The sequence below is a fragment of the Pygocentrus nattereri genome, chromosome 21 (assembly GCF_015220715.1).
Source record: "Pygocentrus nattereri isolate fPygNat1 chromosome 21, fPygNat1.pri, whole genome shotgun sequence".
Lineage (NCBI taxonomy): Eukaryota > Metazoa > Chordata > Actinopteri > Characiformes > Serrasalmidae > Pygocentrus > Pygocentrus nattereri.
The window spans coordinates 31,780,804-31,799,438 of NC_051231.1; the positions used below are offsets into that span (position 1 = coordinate 31,780,804).

Sequence of the window (18,635 nt, forward strand, 5' to 3'; positions counted from 1 at the left end):
GGTGTAGCTTTTTAAAGCCTGAAAAAACATTATATATATATATATATATATATATATATATACAACATAAATATTACTTTCTATCAATCAAACAGGAAAACAAATCTAGGGATTAAAATATGAAAACATGCTTATCAGAATGTTTGGTGTATCAATTTCACAACCTCAAAAGTAAAAATGTTAATTTGTTTGGTTCAGTGACCCTTACTGACCCTTACTGGAACATCTGGACAATCATTACTGCTAATGTCATAACCCTCTGAGTGGGGTTGCTCTTTGATACATGATGATACATAAAGATAAATTAAGAATCAAATGCATTTGCTCACATTTATACAATACTTATAACTTTTCTAGACTCAATCCTTTAATGGTTACAATAAAGTAGCACATTCATTTATATAATAATATTCATTTGCATATTTGCTGAATTTAACATATTGGGGGAAAAAATGAAACACACATTGTATTTTTGTGTTTTATTTTTGGCCAGTATGTAACACTCAGCAAATAAATAACTGTTGTCAGAAGAAAACCTCATATCTCCATTTTTCATTTTTCAGTTTTTCAATTCTCATTTTTCCGTTTTTGATAGAATTTGAAAATACCTGTTGCTCTTTTCGTTGTCTGTAAATTCCATGATGAATGAAGCAAAAGAAATGGCTCAAAATGTCTTGGAAAAAAATGTGGTTCCATTGACTTCCATTCAAAGTAAAGCAAGATTTTTCCTTCTCCTTTAAAGTTACCATGTGGGGATTTGAGGTTTTGTTCTCACTGCAGCGAAATATGAATTGTGCACTACAATGTGCACAAAAATGATAAATTTAAGTTTGTCCTCTGTGATGTAGTTTGATTAGTAAACTGTAAAACACTCATTGCTGTTTATTCAATCGAAGCAGAGTCAAAATGAAACAAAGCATCATTGTAGTCTGCAGAATTACTAAACAATACAACCATTTCTAAAGAAAAATACTTACGAGAAAAAAAGCTGTTTGCAGAAAACAGGTGTGAAATCTCTTCGAGGAAGATGTGTAGCAGGTTTCAGTGATAGGCAGAGTGTGTGAGCTCTCTTATATAGGCCACAGACGAAGGGTGTGGTGTTTGATACTGACTTTCTCTGAAGTATTAGACCCCACCCTCTAATATTCAGTTCCCAAGAAGACTGGTTCATAAAAATCTTACAAAAGTATTGTTACTGTCCAAAAATATTGTCACTGTCCCAAGTATCTCCAGAATGGCAGCTTTACAAGAGAAAGCTAAAACGTTTGTTATGTTTAATGTAAATTAATGTGAAGACAGTTTCTTCCAAACAATTCTTCTGATCCATTCATAATGAAATTTTCACACAACTGTAAAATCATGTTTATATACTACTAGTATATACTAGTATATTACTACTACTACCACTACTACTACCAAGCCTAGCAAACCTTCTCACCTGGGGCAAGAGTGAGACACCTTCCTGCCCACTGTGCTCTGGTAGAGGAACCCTAGAACAACTCCTCAGCAGCCACCCAAAGGCCCTGCAATAAGGCCGTTATCATAGGTGCCATGACAAGGTGCTTGAAGCGGTTGCTGTGAGTATAGCCACTGCTATCAGTTTTATCAAAGTGGAAGCCAAAAACAAGAGCAGGCCTCCTGTACATAGCCTCGGACTGGCAACTGCATGTCGACCTGGGCAAGCAGCTTAAATTGCCACATCATACTGTAGTAACATCATTTCAGCCAGAAACAATCATGACCTCTGAAGTGACAAAACAACTGATCATGCTGGAACTCACAGTACCCTGGGAAGAACATATTGAGGAAACAAATGAAAAGAAGCATGCCAAGTACCTGGAGCTGTTGGAAAAGTGCAAGGACAGAGGCTTGAAGACATACTACAAGCCTATAGAGGTGGGCTGCAAAGGCTTTATAGGGGTGTCAAAGAAGAGGGCCATTCGATCTGCAAGCAAAGTCACAGAGAAAGCCACCAGGTAGCTTTGGATTAAGAGGGCTCATCTGTGGACAGTTGCTGCTGGGACACAAGTTGGGACCCGGCTGGGTCACCTGGGCCAGAGTGTCTGATGCTGAGAGACCTGAAACACCCGAGGATCCCAGGATACATCAATGAGGATGTGTCCCAGCACATCTAGAAGATATGCATGCTACTACCACTACTACTACTACTACTACTACTACTGCTACTGCTACTTCTAATAATAATAATGATAATTTAATACATACAGTCATATGGAAGGGTTTCAATATCCTGTTCAAATTTCAACCTCCAAAAAAGTTGGGACGCTGTGCAGCATGTAAAAGAAAACAAAATATAATGATGTGCAAATCAACAGTACAAAGGCAACAAATCAAATGTTTTCTTATTTTTTAAAAATATTTGCCCATTTTGAATTTGATGGCAGCAACACATACCAAGAAAGTTGGGATGGGGGCATATTTGCTTTCTTTCATCACCGCTTCTTTTAACAGCACTCTGCTCAACAATTCAGGGTCTCCTTTGTCATATTTCTCATGTCATAATGTGCCAAATATTTTCAGTGGGTGACAGGTCTGAACTGCAGGCAGGCTAGTTTAGCACCTGGGCTCTTTTACTACAGATTGTTGTAACACGTGCAGAATGTGGTTTTAGACTGTTTTGCTGAAAAAATCAAGGCCTTCCTTGAAAAAGATGTCGTCTGGATGGCAGCATATGTAACCAAAACGTATATATTAATGGTGCCTTCACAGATGAGCACGTCACCCATGCCATGTGCACTATCCATCCATCCATCCATCCATCCATTTTCTAAGCTGCTTCTCCATCAGGGTCGCGGGGGGTGCTGGAGCCTGTCCCAGCAGCCATGTGCACTAATGACCCCTATATCACCATAAATACTGTCTTTTGAACTGTGCACTGATAACAAGCTGAGTGGTCTTTAGCCCAGAGGAAACAGTGTCCATGATTTCCAAAAAGAAATTCAAATGTTGATTCCTCGGACCACAGGGCACCATTTTAAATGAGCTCAGGCCCAGAGAAGGTGGCAGCGTTTCTGGATCCTGTTCATATATGTTTTCTTCTTTGCATTTTAGAAATTTAACTTGCATTTGTGGATGCAGCACAAACTGTTTTCACAGACAGTGGTTTTCAGAAGCGTTTCTGATCCCATGCAGTGATTTCCTCTACAGAATCATGTCAGGTTTTAATGCAGTGCCATCTGAGGGCACAAAGATCATGACCAGCAAATGCTGGTTTTTGGCCTTGTCCCTCACAGACAGAGATTTCTCCCGATTCTCTGAATCTTTTAATGATATTATGTACTGTAAATAATGAAAAGGAAAAGTTCTTTGCTATTTTATGTTATTCTTGATTGTCTTTCACAGAGTTCAAATTCATTTCAACATCATCTTTGCTTCTGAAAGACTCTGCCTCTCAAAGATGTTCTTTTATAGCCAATCATGTTACTGACCTGTTGCAAATCATTCACTAGGTGTTTTTTAGCATTACACAGCTTTAAGAGCCTTTTGTTGCTCTGTCCCAACTTTTTAGTGACATGTTGCTGCCATCAAATTCAAACACATTTTTCAAAAAAACAAGAAAATTTCTCAGTTTTAACAATTAATGTTTTTTGTACTATTTTCAAATACATATAGTGTTTAAATGATTTGCACATCATTGCATTTTGCATTCATTTACATTTTTGGGGTTGTACACGTTTTGTTTATGTTCTACGTCAAAATAAGCTTAAAATAAGTTGAATTATCAGATTCAAACCAGAATGGACTAAAAACCAAGAAGTCCTTCTCTCTCCAAGAGGTCATATTCAGGTCACTGTGTTGGTAATGTTTTGAAGGGTTGTATAAATGTTGGTAACGCTGCGTCTCTTCTGCCAGTCAGTCATGCTTAACACACAGCTCTGCAGACTCAAACCAGTTTAAAACACACAGTTTATTTTTTTGATGTTTGCGTGCAACCTATGTGTACCCATTAGCATCCACTCTGCAGCACAACGCAGATATGCTCACATGCATGTAGATGTTTTCTAGTGTATGTGCATGTAGAGATTTTGAAGTCTGTTATTAGGCTAAAATCTTTTACTGTACAAATTTAGAGCTCGATGCAGAGCGAGCTGCATGTGTTCAATGGATTAATTCGTGAAATAGCTGTAGACACAGCCTCTCAGAATCTGAATTTTCAGATTCATTAGAAGGAAGATGCTAAAATGTGCATTTTATGCCTTCCTCCTAAAGTATTCACTAACTTTGCAGGGGAAGCGGAGCTGTTTACTTGTGGAAGATAAAGACAACCCAAAGGTCTACCTCAAATGCATTTGCATGAACTCTGCAGTGTGGGTGATTTTTGGATGCTGTATCTTTCTTGCTCAGTGGCATTTCTGAACCATTCTGTTATGAGGAAACTGTCAATCATGGCAGATTAGAACTTTTCAGCTGGGGTTTCCAGGTTATGGAGAAAATGCAGATGCTGTTGGACCTGATTGTTGATGGTGGTATTTGTGTGCCAGTTCAAGCAGTTTGCAATATGTAGACCCAGGAACTTGTATGAGCTGAGACGCTCCAATTAAAATTAACATTGATTAAAGACCACTGGAAATAATTTTATTCCTCACTAATTTCAGTCCAGATCCTTGTTGGATATAGCAGGAAATGGGCAATGCACACTCAAGATCAAACACCCATGTGGCCAATGCAATAGATAAGTCAATAAGAATTTACTGTCAGACAACTAAAATGAGGCTTGAAGAGCTTGTGGTCAAAATAAAAGGAGGAGTGGGTTATTCAGACTTCAGCTTCTTGTTCCAGGCAAACAACAGCACCACAATGGTTTTTACACGTGACTCACAAGTGCACTACGTACGCCTTCCTCCTAAAGTATTCACTAACTTCGCAGGGGAAGGGGAGCTGTTTACTTGTGGAAGATAAAGACAACCCAAAGGTCTACCTCAAATGCATTTGCATGAACTCTGCAGTGTGGGTGATTTTTGGATGCTGTATCTTTCTTGCTCAGTGGCATTTCTGAACCATTCTGTTATGAGGAAACTGTCAATCATGGCAGATTAGATCTTTTCAGCTGGGGTTTCCAGGTTATGGAGAAAATGCAGATGCTGTTGGACCTGATTGTTGATGGCTGTGGTATTTGTGTGCCAGTTCAAGCAGTTTGCAATATGTAGACCCAGGAACTTGTATGAGCTGAGACGCTCCAATTAAAATTAATATTGATTAAAGACCACTGGAAATAATTTTATTCCTCACTAATTTCAGTCCAGATCCTTGTTGGATATAGCAGGAAATGGGCAATGCACACTCAAGATCAAACACACATGTGGCCAATGCAATAGATAAGTCAATAAGAATTTACTGTCAGACAACTAAAATGAGGCTTGAAGAGCTTGTGGTCAAAATAAAAGGAGGAGTGGGTTATTCAGACTTCAGCTTCTTGTTCCAGGCAAACAACAGCACCACAATGGTTTTTACACGTGACTCACAAGTGCACTGTTTACCAGTGTACTTGTGGAAGATAAAGACAACCCAAAGGTCTACCTCAAGTGCATTTGCACGAACTTCCATGTTCCCAGTGACCGATCCTTCATTGTGACTTCATTTTTTTTGCTAAAATCACATTACAAATGTCTCGGATCTAAGAAGCAAACTGAATTATCAGATTGATAAGAAGCCAGATGCATCTTCACATTATAACACAGGGTGTCAACAGCACAGTGCTACAACATGTACAGTTTTACACATTTCCATACATGAAATTTTTGAGGCCGGGGTAGATGAATGAGATGCAGGGTACACAGGAGATAGAATAATGGTATAATATAATAGCATAATATTCCAGATTATGCAAGATATGCAAGACGTGGATAGAAGACATGCAAGGTGACCATCTATATGTGCAAGCATAGATTTGCTGAGCTCATCTGAGATGGACTAACGCAAAGTGGAAAAGTGTCCTGTGGTCTGACGAGTCCACATTTCAAATTGTTTTTGGAAATCATGGACGTCGTGTCCTCCGGGCCAAAGAGGAAAAGAACTGTCTGGATTTTTATCAGCGCAAAGTTGAAAAGCCAGCATCTCTGATGGTGTGGGGGTGTGTTTGTACCCATGGCAGGGGTAACTTGCACATCTGTGAAGGCACCATTAATGCTGAAAGGTACATACAGGTTTTGGAGCAACATCTGCTGCCATCCATCATCATCATCGTCGTTGCCCGCTAGTCCAAACAGGGTCGCGGTAGCAGTTGGGAGAGCAGAGAATCCCAGATGACCCTGTCCCCCGCAACTTCCTCCAGCTCATTCCCGGGGACCCCAAGCCGCTCCCAGGCCAACTTGGAGACATAATCCCTCCACCTAGTCCTAGGGCGACCCCGGGGTCTTGTCCCGGTAGGCCGTGCCTGGAACACCCCCACCGGGAGGCGTATTCGCGATCTCGTTCTTTCGGGCATTACCCACAGCTCATGACCATTGGTGAGGGTTGGGATGTAGATCGACCGGTAAACAGAGAGCTTCGCCTTTTGGCTCAACTCCCTCTTCACCACTACAGTCCGGTACAGTGACCGCATTACTGCTGCCGCCTGTCCCAGCCTACGGCCGATCTCACGATCCCTCTTCCCATCACTCGTGAACAAGACCCCAAGATACTTAAACTCCTCCACCTGGGGCAGGTCCTTTCCCCTTACCTGGCGTGGGCATGCCATCCTTTTCCGGGCCAAGACCATGGACTCAGACTTGGAGGTGCTGATCCGCATACCAACCGCTTCACACTCAGCTGCCAACCGCTCCAGCGAGCGTTGGAGGCATCCATGTGATTACGCCAAAAGAACAACATCATTTGCAGATGATAGCAGAGACGCCACCCTCCGGCCTCCACACATAATGCCCTCCTGACCCCGGCTATGCCCTGACACTCTGTCCATGAATTTCACGAACAAGAGTGGAGACAGAGCACAACCCTGGCGAAGTCCAACGCTAACCCTGAAAGAGTCTGACTTAATGCCGAGTATACGGACACAGCTCTCACTCCGGGAGTACAGAGATTAGATAGCCCGGAGTAGTAGCCCCGGCACCCCATACTCCCGGAGGACCTCCCACAAGATATCTCGAGGAACACGGTCATAAGCCTTCTCCAAGTCCACAAAACACATGTAGACTGGGTTGGCAAACTCCCATGCCCCCTCAACAATCTGTGAGAGGGTGAAAAGCTGATCCATTGTTCCACGGCCGGGACGGAATCCACATTGTTCCTCAACAATCTGAGGTTCAACTATCGGTCGGAGTCTCCTTTCCAGCACCTTTGCATAGACTTTCCCAGGAAGGCTGAGCAGTGTGATACCCAGATAATTGGCACACACCCTCCAGTCCCCCTTTTTAAAAATAGGGACCACCACCCCAGTCTGCCAGTCCAAGGGTACTGTTCCTGAGGTCTATGCAATATTGCAAAGGCGTGTTAGCCATGACAGCCCCACAATATCCAGAGCCTTAAGCATTTCTGGACGAATCTCATCCACCCCCGGTGCCTTACCACTGAGGAGCTTACCAACTACCTCAGTGACCTCCACCAGGGAAATGGAACTTGACACCCCAGAAGCCTCTGGCCCTTGCCTCCCGTGAGGGAGGCACGTCTCCTGGATTAAGAAGTTCCTCAAAGTGCTCCTTCCACCGACCGACAATATCCTTATTCAAAGTCAGAGTTTCTCCACCCTTGCCGAATACAGCTTGGGCGCAGCCACCCCGACCCCTCCTGAGTCGCCGGACAGTTGTCCAGAACCTGTTTGAGGCCGAACGAAAGTCTTTTTCCAAGGCCTCACCAAACTCCTCCCATGCCCGGGATTTTGCTTCTGCCACCATTGCAGCTGCCACCTTTTTTGCCTGTCAGTACCTATCTGCTGAATCGGGAGTCCTTCGGGCCAACCAGTCCCTAAAGGCCTCTTTCTTCAGCTTGACGGCCTCCCTCACCACCGGTGTCCACCAGGAGGTTCTTGGGTTACCGCCCCGACAGGCACCCACAAGCTTTTGGCCACAGCTACGCCTGGCAGCTTCCACAATGGAGGTTTTGAACAGGGTCCATTCAGACTCCATGTCTCCTACCTCCTCCGGGACGTGAGAAAAGCTCTCCCGGAGGTGGGAGTTGAAATCATTCTGAACAGGGGACTCTGAAAGTCGTTCCCAGCACACCCTCACTATTTGCTTGGGCCTACTGGGTCTGACCATCAGTCTTCCCTGCCATCTGATCCAACTCACCACCAGATGGTGATCAGTTGACAGCTCAGCACCTCTCTTCACCCTACTGTCCAGAACATATGGTCCCAAGTCAGATGAAACGACAACAAAGTCGATCATTGACCTTTGACCCAAGGAGCTCTGGTACCATGTACACTTATGAACATCCTTGTGTTCGAACTTGGTGTTCATTATGGACAATCCATGCCTGGCACAGAAGTCCAATAACAACTCACCATTCGGGTTTAGATCGGGCAGGCTGTTCTTCCCAATCACGCCTCCCCAGGTCTCCCAGTCATTGCCAACGTGAGCATTGAAGTCTCTCAGTAGGACTATGGAGTCTGTAGGCGGGACCCTTTCCAGAACCCCGCCCACTCGCTCCAGGAAGGCCGAATACTCTGACCTGTTGTTTGGTGCATACGCACAGACAACAGTCAAAGTTTTCCTCTCTGCGATTTTAATTCGCATTGAGGCAACCCTCTCGTCCACTGGGACAAACTCCAACTGCCTGGTCACCAGCCGGGGACTTGTGAGTATCCCCACACCCTCCCGGCGCCTCTCACCCTGTGCAACCCCTGAGTAGGAGACCAACCCCTATCCAGGAGTTTGGTTCCAGAGCCGACACTGTGGGTGGAGGTGAGCCCAACTATATCTAGTTGGTACCTCTCAACCTCCTGCACAAGTTCCGGCTCCTTCCCCCCAGTGAGGTTATATTCCATGTACCAAGAGCTAGTTTCTGCTGCAGGGGCCTAGGCCAACCAGGGCCTCCCCGCAATCTCCCACTGCCAATATGGCACTGCACCGCTCCCCCATGCTGGACCTTGCGAGTGGTGGGCCCACATGGCCTCCCCACGTTGCCTCTTCGGGCTGAGCCCGGCCGGATTACGTGGGCTGCCCGGCCACCAGGCGCTCGCCGTGGAACACTACCCCCAGGCCTGGCTCCAGGGGTAGGTCCCGGTGACCCTTTCACAGGCAGGGCACATGATTTCTTGTGCCCTATGTGCATGGAGAACTTTGGATCGTGTTAGCCTGGGTCTTCACTCCAGACCTGTTCGCCTTGGGAGACCCTACCAGGAGCATATTGCTCCCGACGACTTAGCTCTGAAGATCCCTAGACCACACAAGCCCTTCCGCCACGACAAGGCCCCGATCCAGGAAGGGTGCTGCCATCCAAGCAACGTCTTTTTCAGGGACGTCCTGCTTATTTCAGCAAGACAATGCCAAGCCACATTCTGCATGTGTTACAACAGCATGGCTTCATAGTAAAAGAGTGCGGGTACTAGACTGGCCTGCCTGCAGTCCAGACCTGTCTCAATAACTATAATATAATTGTACATAGATGGAATGACAATAAAAGCCTCTTGACTTGACTGATGTCTTTAAAAATGTGTAAATGAGAACAGAAGCTTTAACACTGAACATTGCAAAACTGCAACACTGCAAAGTAAAGGAAATAAAGAGTATACATCACTGTCCAAAGAAAAACAAGTTTTTCCAAAACAGTAACTTTACAGGAGTGTCACCATTGGCCCCTCCCAATCCTCCATGTGCTTCTGTTTACCGTTGGTCTTGTCCATGTGCTTCCTTGTTTTGATTATTCCTGGTCCTAACCCCTTGTTTCCAGACCCTGCCCTAGATTGTTCTCACCTGTGTTAATCACCTGTGTCTTGTTCACCCTCATTGTTCTAGTATTTAAGCCCTGTGTTTTTCCCTAGTTGTTTGCTGGTCTTTGTATTGTATTGTTTGGTGTTTGTTCTGCTGGCCTCCGCTGTTTGTTTAGCCGGTGTTTCTTTTCATTATGTCTGTCCCTCCATCTATCCGTGTTGGCTCTCTGACCTTGGACTGTCTAGACCCTGATTATGAATTTGCGCCTAATAAATCTCGCTTCTCTCAGCGAAAAAAAAATTGTATGCAAAAGTTTGAACACCCTGACCAAATTGCATGTTTTGTAGAAAATAAGTTAACATGTCCTCTACAGGGAATAAACTTACATATGACAAATTAAATGAAACTTTTACTGTGCAGTTTCTATTATTTCCTCCACTATGTGGAGGCATCAACTGATGAAACCACAAAACCCACAGTTTTTATACTCTTTTTGGGCAAGGAGGGATGTTCTCCTTGCCCCTCTCAAATATTTCAAACATTTTGATTCACACACCATTATCTCCAAATGTAATGTTCACCTTGACCACCCTTATTTCCAAATTTCAGATAATTTCTAATTTGTTTTTTCAACTCATTATTCATGTCATTACTAATGCCATACTTTTTTCTTATGAAAAATGCTTCCAAGCCAAGAAGTCATGTATCTTTTAAAATAATTACAGGCCGAGGCCACAATCAAATGTAGGCCTTAAAGCTTTATTTGCTTTAGCTGGTATTTTAAATGTGTATTTTCTTTGTAAAGTTTCTGTTGTGTGTATTCTTTTCTGTGTATTCAGTGACATGTTTAATGTTTTACAGTACAGAGTCTCACTGTGTGTGTTTGTGTGCCCCTGTTGGGTGTGTAAGTTTGATTGTTGCTTACACTTTCTGGTGATCTTTTTTATATTTTTATATTTCAATTGTGTGTTTCTTTCTGGCTCAAGATTAAATGCACTGTCTTGTTCATACTGTCAGTTGAGCTTGTTTGGTATGTCAGGTGGAGATTCACAAACATTCTGACAATCGTGCTTTGAAAGTAACTACAAAGTAGCCACTACTTCTGGAAAAGTAGCTAAATTTTACTGCTACAATTTTATTGCTACAAATTTTGGGAAAGTACTAACTACTAATTTTTCGGTAGCTTTCCCAACCCAAGCAAGCTGCCAGGAAGAGGTGGGCATAGTGGGCCAGATGGATGGGCGTGGCGGAAAGAACGAGGTCCAGCAGGGCTTGGACGGAGTTACCCACATGCATGTTGATGTTAAAAGTGGACAGAGGGTGCTTCTCAATGGGGTAGACCAGCATCCAGTACAGGAGGGTCACCGTGACAGTGAAGCTGCTCACCAGGTTATAGAGATACCACTGGAGCCGCAAAGCAGCCGAGAGCAGAGGTGGGAGAGGAAACGAACCCACAGATCCTCCTCTGACTCTGTCTCCCTCTAGTGGACAAGAGGAGAAGCACACTTTCAGACACAGTTTCATTAACATTCAATGTCTCTAGAGGTTCAACAAACTCACCGTTTTGGTTTGCAGCAGCATTCCTGTAGAACTTCCTAACCTGGATCCGCCTGTCAATCTCCCGCTCCCTTGTACCATCACTCGTGAACAAGACCCTGAGATTCTTGAACTCCTCCACTTGAACTCCTCCCCGAACCAGAGAGGACTCTCCGCCCTTTTCCTCCTGAGAACCATGGTCTCGGATTTAGAGGTACTGATTCTCATCCCGGCCGCTTCACACTCAGCTGCAAACCGATCCAGCGAAAGCTGAATTTCGTGGGCTGATGTCCCCAATAGGATCACATCATCTGCAAACAGCAGCGATGTGACCCTGAGGTCACCAAACCAGACACCCTCCATCCCCTGCATGCGCCTAGAAATTCTATCCATAAAAATTATGAATAGAATCGGTGACAAAGGGCAGCCCTGACGGAGTCCAACTGAGTCTGACTTACTGCCGGCTATGCGAACCAAACTACAGCTTTGTTTGTACAGAGCCTGAATGGCTCGTAGCAAAGAGTCATGTTCCCCATACTCCCGAAGCACCTCCCACAGAATACTCCGGGGAACACAGTCGAATGCATTCTCCAGATCCACAAAGCACATGTGGACTAGTTGGGCAAACTCCCATGAACCCTTTAGAATCCTGGAGAGGGTGAAGAGTTGGTCCAGTGTTCCACGACCAGGGCGGAACCTGCACTGCTCCTCCTGGATACGAAGTTCGACTATAAGTTGGACGCTCTTCTCTAGTACCCCTGCATAGACCTTACCAGGGAGGCTGAGGAGTGTGATTCCCATGTAGTTGGAACACACCCTCTGGTCCCCTTTTTTAAAAAGAGGCACCACCACCCCAGCCTACCAATCCAGTGGCACAGCCCCCGATGTCCACGCAATATTGAAAAGGCGTGTTAGCCAAGACAGCCCCACAACATCCAGAGCCTGGAGGAACTCACGGCAGATCTCATCCACCCCTGGAGCCTTGCCACCAAGGAGTTTCTTAACTACCTTAGTGACTTCGGTGCACAAAGCACGGAACCCCTACTACTGCCCCTCCCATTGGTGGTGGGTCGATGGGAGGGGGGACTCATGTAACTCCTTCGGGCTGGGCCCGGCCGGGCACCATGAGTAAATGCCTGGCCACCAGACGCTCGCTGGGTGGGGCCCCGGTAACCCTGTTCCGGGCAGGGTACACAAGTCCTGTTTTCATCTTTTCATAGGGGTTATTATGGATCACACTTTGTCTGACCTGTCACCTAGGACCAGTTTGCCATGGTAGACCCTAGCAGGAGCTTTTGTTCCAGACAACATAGCTCCTAGGATCATACAAGCACGCAAACCCCTCCACCATGATAAGGTGGTGATCCATGGAGAGGCTTTATTGTTTAACAACACTCAATTAGCATTTGCGAAGTGAGGACACTAATTGTTGAAGCTTTGTAGGTGGAATTCTTTCCCATTTTTGCTTGATGTACAACTTCACATGCTCAACAGTCCGGGGTCTGGCATTGTGAAGTGAAATGAAAAACATTAAAAACATTTTTCTGCAAGTTTAAATACACAGTTGCTGTTTGATTAGCCTAAAAAACAGAAAAAAGATTATCGTAACATGCAAAAAAATGGTACACCCTTCTGGTAAATTCCAAGAACTTAATCTCCTTAGGCGTTAATTGACTCATGAGGACTGGTTAGGGAGGTCAAGAATTGTCTTTAGGCATGGTCAGTGATGACAAGTGATGACAATTTCACACCTTAATAAATTCTCTGACTCTATAAACTTTGTACTAACACTCAACAAACATCTCTAAGTAGGTTTCTCTAAGGAGCTGGCAGAGGATTTGAAAATGGATCAAATTAAGAGGCAAAAAGGCAAAGCAAAACACCCACATGGCAGCACCGGCCTGCCTGAAGGCTTGGCAGACACAGGAATTATGGCACACTATTCTACTATGCATCTTTGCTGCACAAATATATTGAGCATGGAAGAGATATCCAACCTTTTAATGATACAAATCTAAATCTAGATAAACCAGAAGCATTTGGAATATTAGCATTCAGTGACCATAAGTAATTTGGCAACATAAAGCAAAATTAAAATTTTAATCAATAGTAATCTGCATTATATTTACATGAAGAAAATAAATAAAAGTTAAAACATAAATCTGTGAGACAGATGTCTTTAGGGAACAGGTTTCCTGTTAGCAGGTTTTTTGACAGGGCATTCGACAGAATCTATACGGTCCTTTAAATAGTTCTCGAATGTCGTGGGAGGGTTGTGGGATCAGCTAATATGGATCATCAAAAGCTGGACAAATGCACTGGATAACAGGAACTCTCAAAAACACCCTTTTTTGACACTTTCATAATCTCAGAACACGTACACAAGAGCCCAACCTGACAGCTGACTAATGAATCACCCAACACATGAGTTGAATATGTTACAGGTCATCATGTTACTTTTCTTCCTTTGATTCATTTCTTTTTCTAGCACTGCGACTACTATCTTTAGAAATTTACATAACGAAGTTATGCAAAAGGCATTCGTTGGTCAAATAAATGTTATTATTATAGTTATTGTAATAACTAGAAAGTGTGTGAACAGTTGACAAAACTTGACAAAGCCAGCTAATAATACTTCAAAAGCTTCCATAGTTATTCCAGGCAGTTGCTATGGTATTCTGTTATTAGGGTATTTCTTTGTGGTTGTTAGGTGGTTGCTAAAGTGTTGCTTGGCAGTTTCTATGGAATTCTAGGTCATTTCTAAAGTGTTGGTCAGCTGTTGCTAGGGTATCCAAGGTGACTGTTAACGTGCTGCTGAGTTGTTCGATACTGTCCCAGGTGCTAATATGTTGTTAGGCAATTGCTGTGGTATGTCAGGTGGTTGCAAAGGTGTTATTAAGCCTTTGCTGAGCTATTGCAGGAGGTTGCTAAGGTGTGACTGAGATGTTACTTTACTGTCCCAGGTGGTTGCTTAGGGGTTGTTAAGCCATTGCTGTTTGTCCCAGGTGGTTGCTGTGGTGTTGCTTGGCAGTTTCTATGGAACTCCAGGTGGTTGCTAAAGTGTTGCTAGCCTCGTGCTAGGGTATCCCAGGTGGTTGTAAAGATGTTACTGAGCCATTACTATATCATCCTATGTACTAAGGTGTTCTTAGGCCATTGATGTGTTATCCCATGTGGTCGCTAATGTGTTATTAGACAGTTGCTATAGAATTCCGAGGTGGTTGCTATGCTGTTGCAAGGCAGTTGTTGTGGTGTCCCAGGTTGGTTGCGAAGGTGTTGTGAATCAATATGCTGCTCCCATACAAGCATGTAAACTGTTCACTGATAAGCCAGATAGCTTGTGAAACTTTAAACACATTTCTAGAGACTGTATAGAGAGTAATCAATCTTCATGATCATTTATCATTATTATTCATGATCATGTATTAATCTAAAGGGAACTTCTTTTTGACCATTAGTCTTGAGAAAATGAACCATCAGGTCATTGCAAGTACACATCAGGTTATTTCAAGGGGTACTGATACAAGTCTTTGAGTCTTTGAAAAACAGTGAAAAATAATAATAATAAATATAATAATGATAATAATAATGATAATATGATGATGATGATGAAAAACAAGACCTGATACACTCTCAGAAACAAAGTAAGAAACAATCACTGAGGTGGGACCCTTAAGGGTACATCCCTCAATAGATAGTGTCCATAGTAGACACACAGACCCAGATCTTCTCCACAGCCGGACACAATAACACACAAACAATACATAAACACCTGTTAGGCTAACAGCTGCAAACATTTACATTTAGGTCTTTCCTTACCAGGATGGCACCCATGGACAAATTAGAGAACCATTTGAATGTTTAAGTGGCTCTTTACATCTTTAAAGAACCGTTTAAAAATGGGTCTACACAGCACCAAATCACTAACATTGCTTTTGAAGATCAATATTTCTGCCAAGGTTATTTATTTATTTATTTATTTGATATTTTGGATGAAATCTTCATAAACATCTTCATGAACTCTTAACAAAAATTAACTAGGCTGCTTTGTTGAACTTGTGTGAAGAGATTAAACATATTTTCCTTTTCACACCTAATTCCTTTCTCTGGCAGTAGATGGCACTAACGCATCGCACAGTGTTACCATAGAATTGAATAGCAGTGTTAGACGTGCCTCATGTGTGCATGTGTGATAATTTTCTACAAATGATTTATACACCTCCAAAGTTCAGTCATACTGCAGACGTACATGGTTAATGCAAAGTACAATGTAAAACACAGAAGTCAGCGTCATTTCTGTAACCTTTGACTACAACATACAAAAATGAGATAATGGGTTTGATTTCAGCTTCATGTCCTTCCAACATCTTCAGCCTGACTCAGATTTGGATCATTATCATGTAAACATGCATCAGCTTAGCTTTAGCCAGCCAGCAGAGCTGTTAGCATGCCAAACTAATGATACCACATGGTCCATGTGGAAATGCCACTGGAACGGTTACTCTGTTCCTGCCCAGAACCGTTCAAATGTACAGTGGAAAAGAGACCATTCACACCATTTTTGTCGTATTTGGAGAACAAATTTTTGATTCTGTTCTACTGGTGATAAAAGTCTAAGCTATTCACACTACAGACTGGCTGTTTTCATTTCATTTACAATAAAACCAAGTTTTGTTTGTTGCACTCAGGGTTAAGCTGTTTGTGTGTGTGTGTGTGTGTGTGTGTGTGTGTGTGTGTGTGTGTGTGTGTGTGTGTGTGTGTGTGTGTTATTGTTCACATAAAGAATCAAGCGAATCAAATTGAAAATCTCATTTTATTGAGCACAATCTTGCTGTAAAGTTACTTGGGAATGTAAAGTCACATACACATCATGTAATACATCCATAACGTGAAATTCATGAAGAACCAATGAACCAATAAGTAATCAACACTAATAAATCAAAGTTTCACTGCAAAGAAATGCTTAAAAAGAATGGAAAGCTTTTTGCCTTATTTTGCCTGCTTGCTTTCTGATATTATGGTTATACATCATTCTAATAAATTGCTAACGATATATTCTGAGCAATCAAGCAACAGCCCACACCGATCAATCTAGCATAGAAAAAGGAGAAAAGTGTTATAGTATAGAGAAGAATGTATCAGACAGAAAAGAAAGAGCTTAACTATTCAGATTTTTCCCTCATGTGAATCTCTTTAAGTTGCTGGGGAAGCCTAACTAGGCTTCATCATGTTCTTTTACTTGTATATCTGCAGTGGTGTAAGTGAGGCCGTTGTAGACTCCACTGATGTTGAACTTCAGCACAGAATCATTATAACAGGTGATCTTCACCGTACCAGTATATGGAAGATCTACAACAGCCCGGCCGATGGTCATCTTCGCATCCACTGTTTTTCCATGAGGGACTTGAACAGGGAAAGAAAACTTCTCCTCGTTTTCTTCGGAATACTCTAAAGAGTATGTAGATTCGACTCCCACTGTGAGGCTGAATCCACTCTCAATTTCTGCCACTTCTGGAATTCCTGCTCTCACTGACATGTTGAAGGTCGATTCTATCTTGTTGGTCACAGACCAGGAGGACATTTTGATGATTTTCTTTGTAGTTTCTAGAGTATACTGCTGATCAACAGTGGTGTCATTATGGTAAGTCATGGATTTGAGCTCCTCAACAGCCACCTGAGGAATGATGTTATGAAGGGTGGGATAATTGACATTGGTAAGGACAGTGGACTTGATGGTGTTGATGAATATGAACCCTAAGCAGTCGATGTCTGAGCCTGAGCGTCCAATGACTCCCATGCAGATGCCAGAGCCGATATCAACTGGATACTCTGTTTTAAGGCCCCATGAGGTCATCTTTGGAAAAAAGGTACCGCCAAGTGTTGTCGTAAACTTGATGGCACCTAGACGGGTTCCAGCTCCGTTCCCCCACAGTGAAAGAGAGGTGATTTGTTCTCCTGGTTTAAATGTGTATTCAGAATAAGGCCCATCACCAGGATTTCCATACTGCATGGACTGGCCATTGGTGAGCCAAATCTTGATGGCCTTTATCTGCCAGCCTCCTGCCCACACACCCATCTTTTCCAGTGTTGCTCCGCAGTCAATGCCATTGAAGTTGAAGGCGCTACCTCCGCCTCCACCAATTTCAAGGATAGGTGCCAGGTAAGACATGGTGTAGCTTTTTAAAGCCTGAAAAAACATTATATATATATATATATATATATATATATATATATATATATATATATATATATATATACACAACATAAATATTACTTTCTATCAATCAAACAGGAAAACAAATCTAGGGAATAAAATATGACAACATGCTTATCAGAATGTTTGGTCTATTAGTTTCACAACCTCAAAAATAAAAATGTTAATTTGTTTGGTTCAGTGACCCTTACTGACCCTTACTGGAACATCTGGACAATCATTACTGCTAATGTCATAACCCTCTGAGTGGGGTTGCTCTTTGATACATGATGATACATAAAGATAAATTAAGAATCAAATGCATTTGCTCACATTTATACAATACTTATAACTTTTCTAGACTCAATCCTTTAATGGTTACAATAAAGTAGCACATTCATTTATATAATAATATTAATTTGCATATTTGCTGAATTTAACATATTGGAGAAAAAATGAAACACACATTGTATTTATTTTTGGCCAGTATGTAACACTCAGCAAATAAATCACTGTTGTCAGAAGAAAACCTCATATCTCCATTTTTCATTTTTCAGTTTTTCACAGAATTTGAAAATACCTGTTGCTGTTTTTGCTGTCTGTAAATTCCATGATGAATGAACCAAAAGAAATGGCCAGAAAAAGTCTGGTTCCATTCACTTCCATTCAAAGTAAAGAAAATTTTTTCCCTTCTCCTGTAAAGTTACCATTTTGGAGATACAACGTTTTGTTCCAACATCAGCGAAATATGAATTGTGCACTACAATGTGCACTACAATGTGATACAAAGTTTGATTAGTAAACTGTTGCATCTGACTGTTTGTTATGAGTTACTAACATTGTTCTATTTACTCATTGCTGTTTATTCAGTCAAAGCAGAGTCAAAATGAAACAAAGCATCATTGTAGTCTGCAGAATTACTAAACAATACAACCATTTCTAAAGAAAAATACTTACGAGAAAAAAAGCTGTTTGCAGAAAACAGGTGTAAAATCTCTTCGAGGAAGATGTGTAGCAGGTTTCAGTGATAGGCAGAGTGTGTGAGCTCTCTTATATAGGTCACAGACGAAGGGTGTGGTGTT

The 18,635-nt window shown here is 42.5% G+C and overlaps 1 protein-coding gene across 1 annotated transcript; it reads right to left on the reverse strand.

Moving 5' to 3' along the window:
* Positions 1–16,154: 16,154 nt before the first annotated feature.
* LOC108440524 (aerolysin-like protein) lies at positions 16,155–18,610 on the reverse strand. Its single transcript, XM_017719418.2, has 2 exons — positions 18,511–18,610; positions 16,155–17,547 (listed from the first exon to the last, which is right to left on the reverse strand). The coding sequence occupies exon 2, from the start codon at positions 17,527–17,529 to the stop codon at positions 16,576–16,578; it is 954 nt and encodes a 317-aa protein (XP_017574907.2). The 5' UTR covers positions 17,530–17,547; positions 18,511–18,610; the 3' UTR covers positions 16,155–16,575.
* Positions 18,611–18,635: the final 25 nt, after the last annotated feature.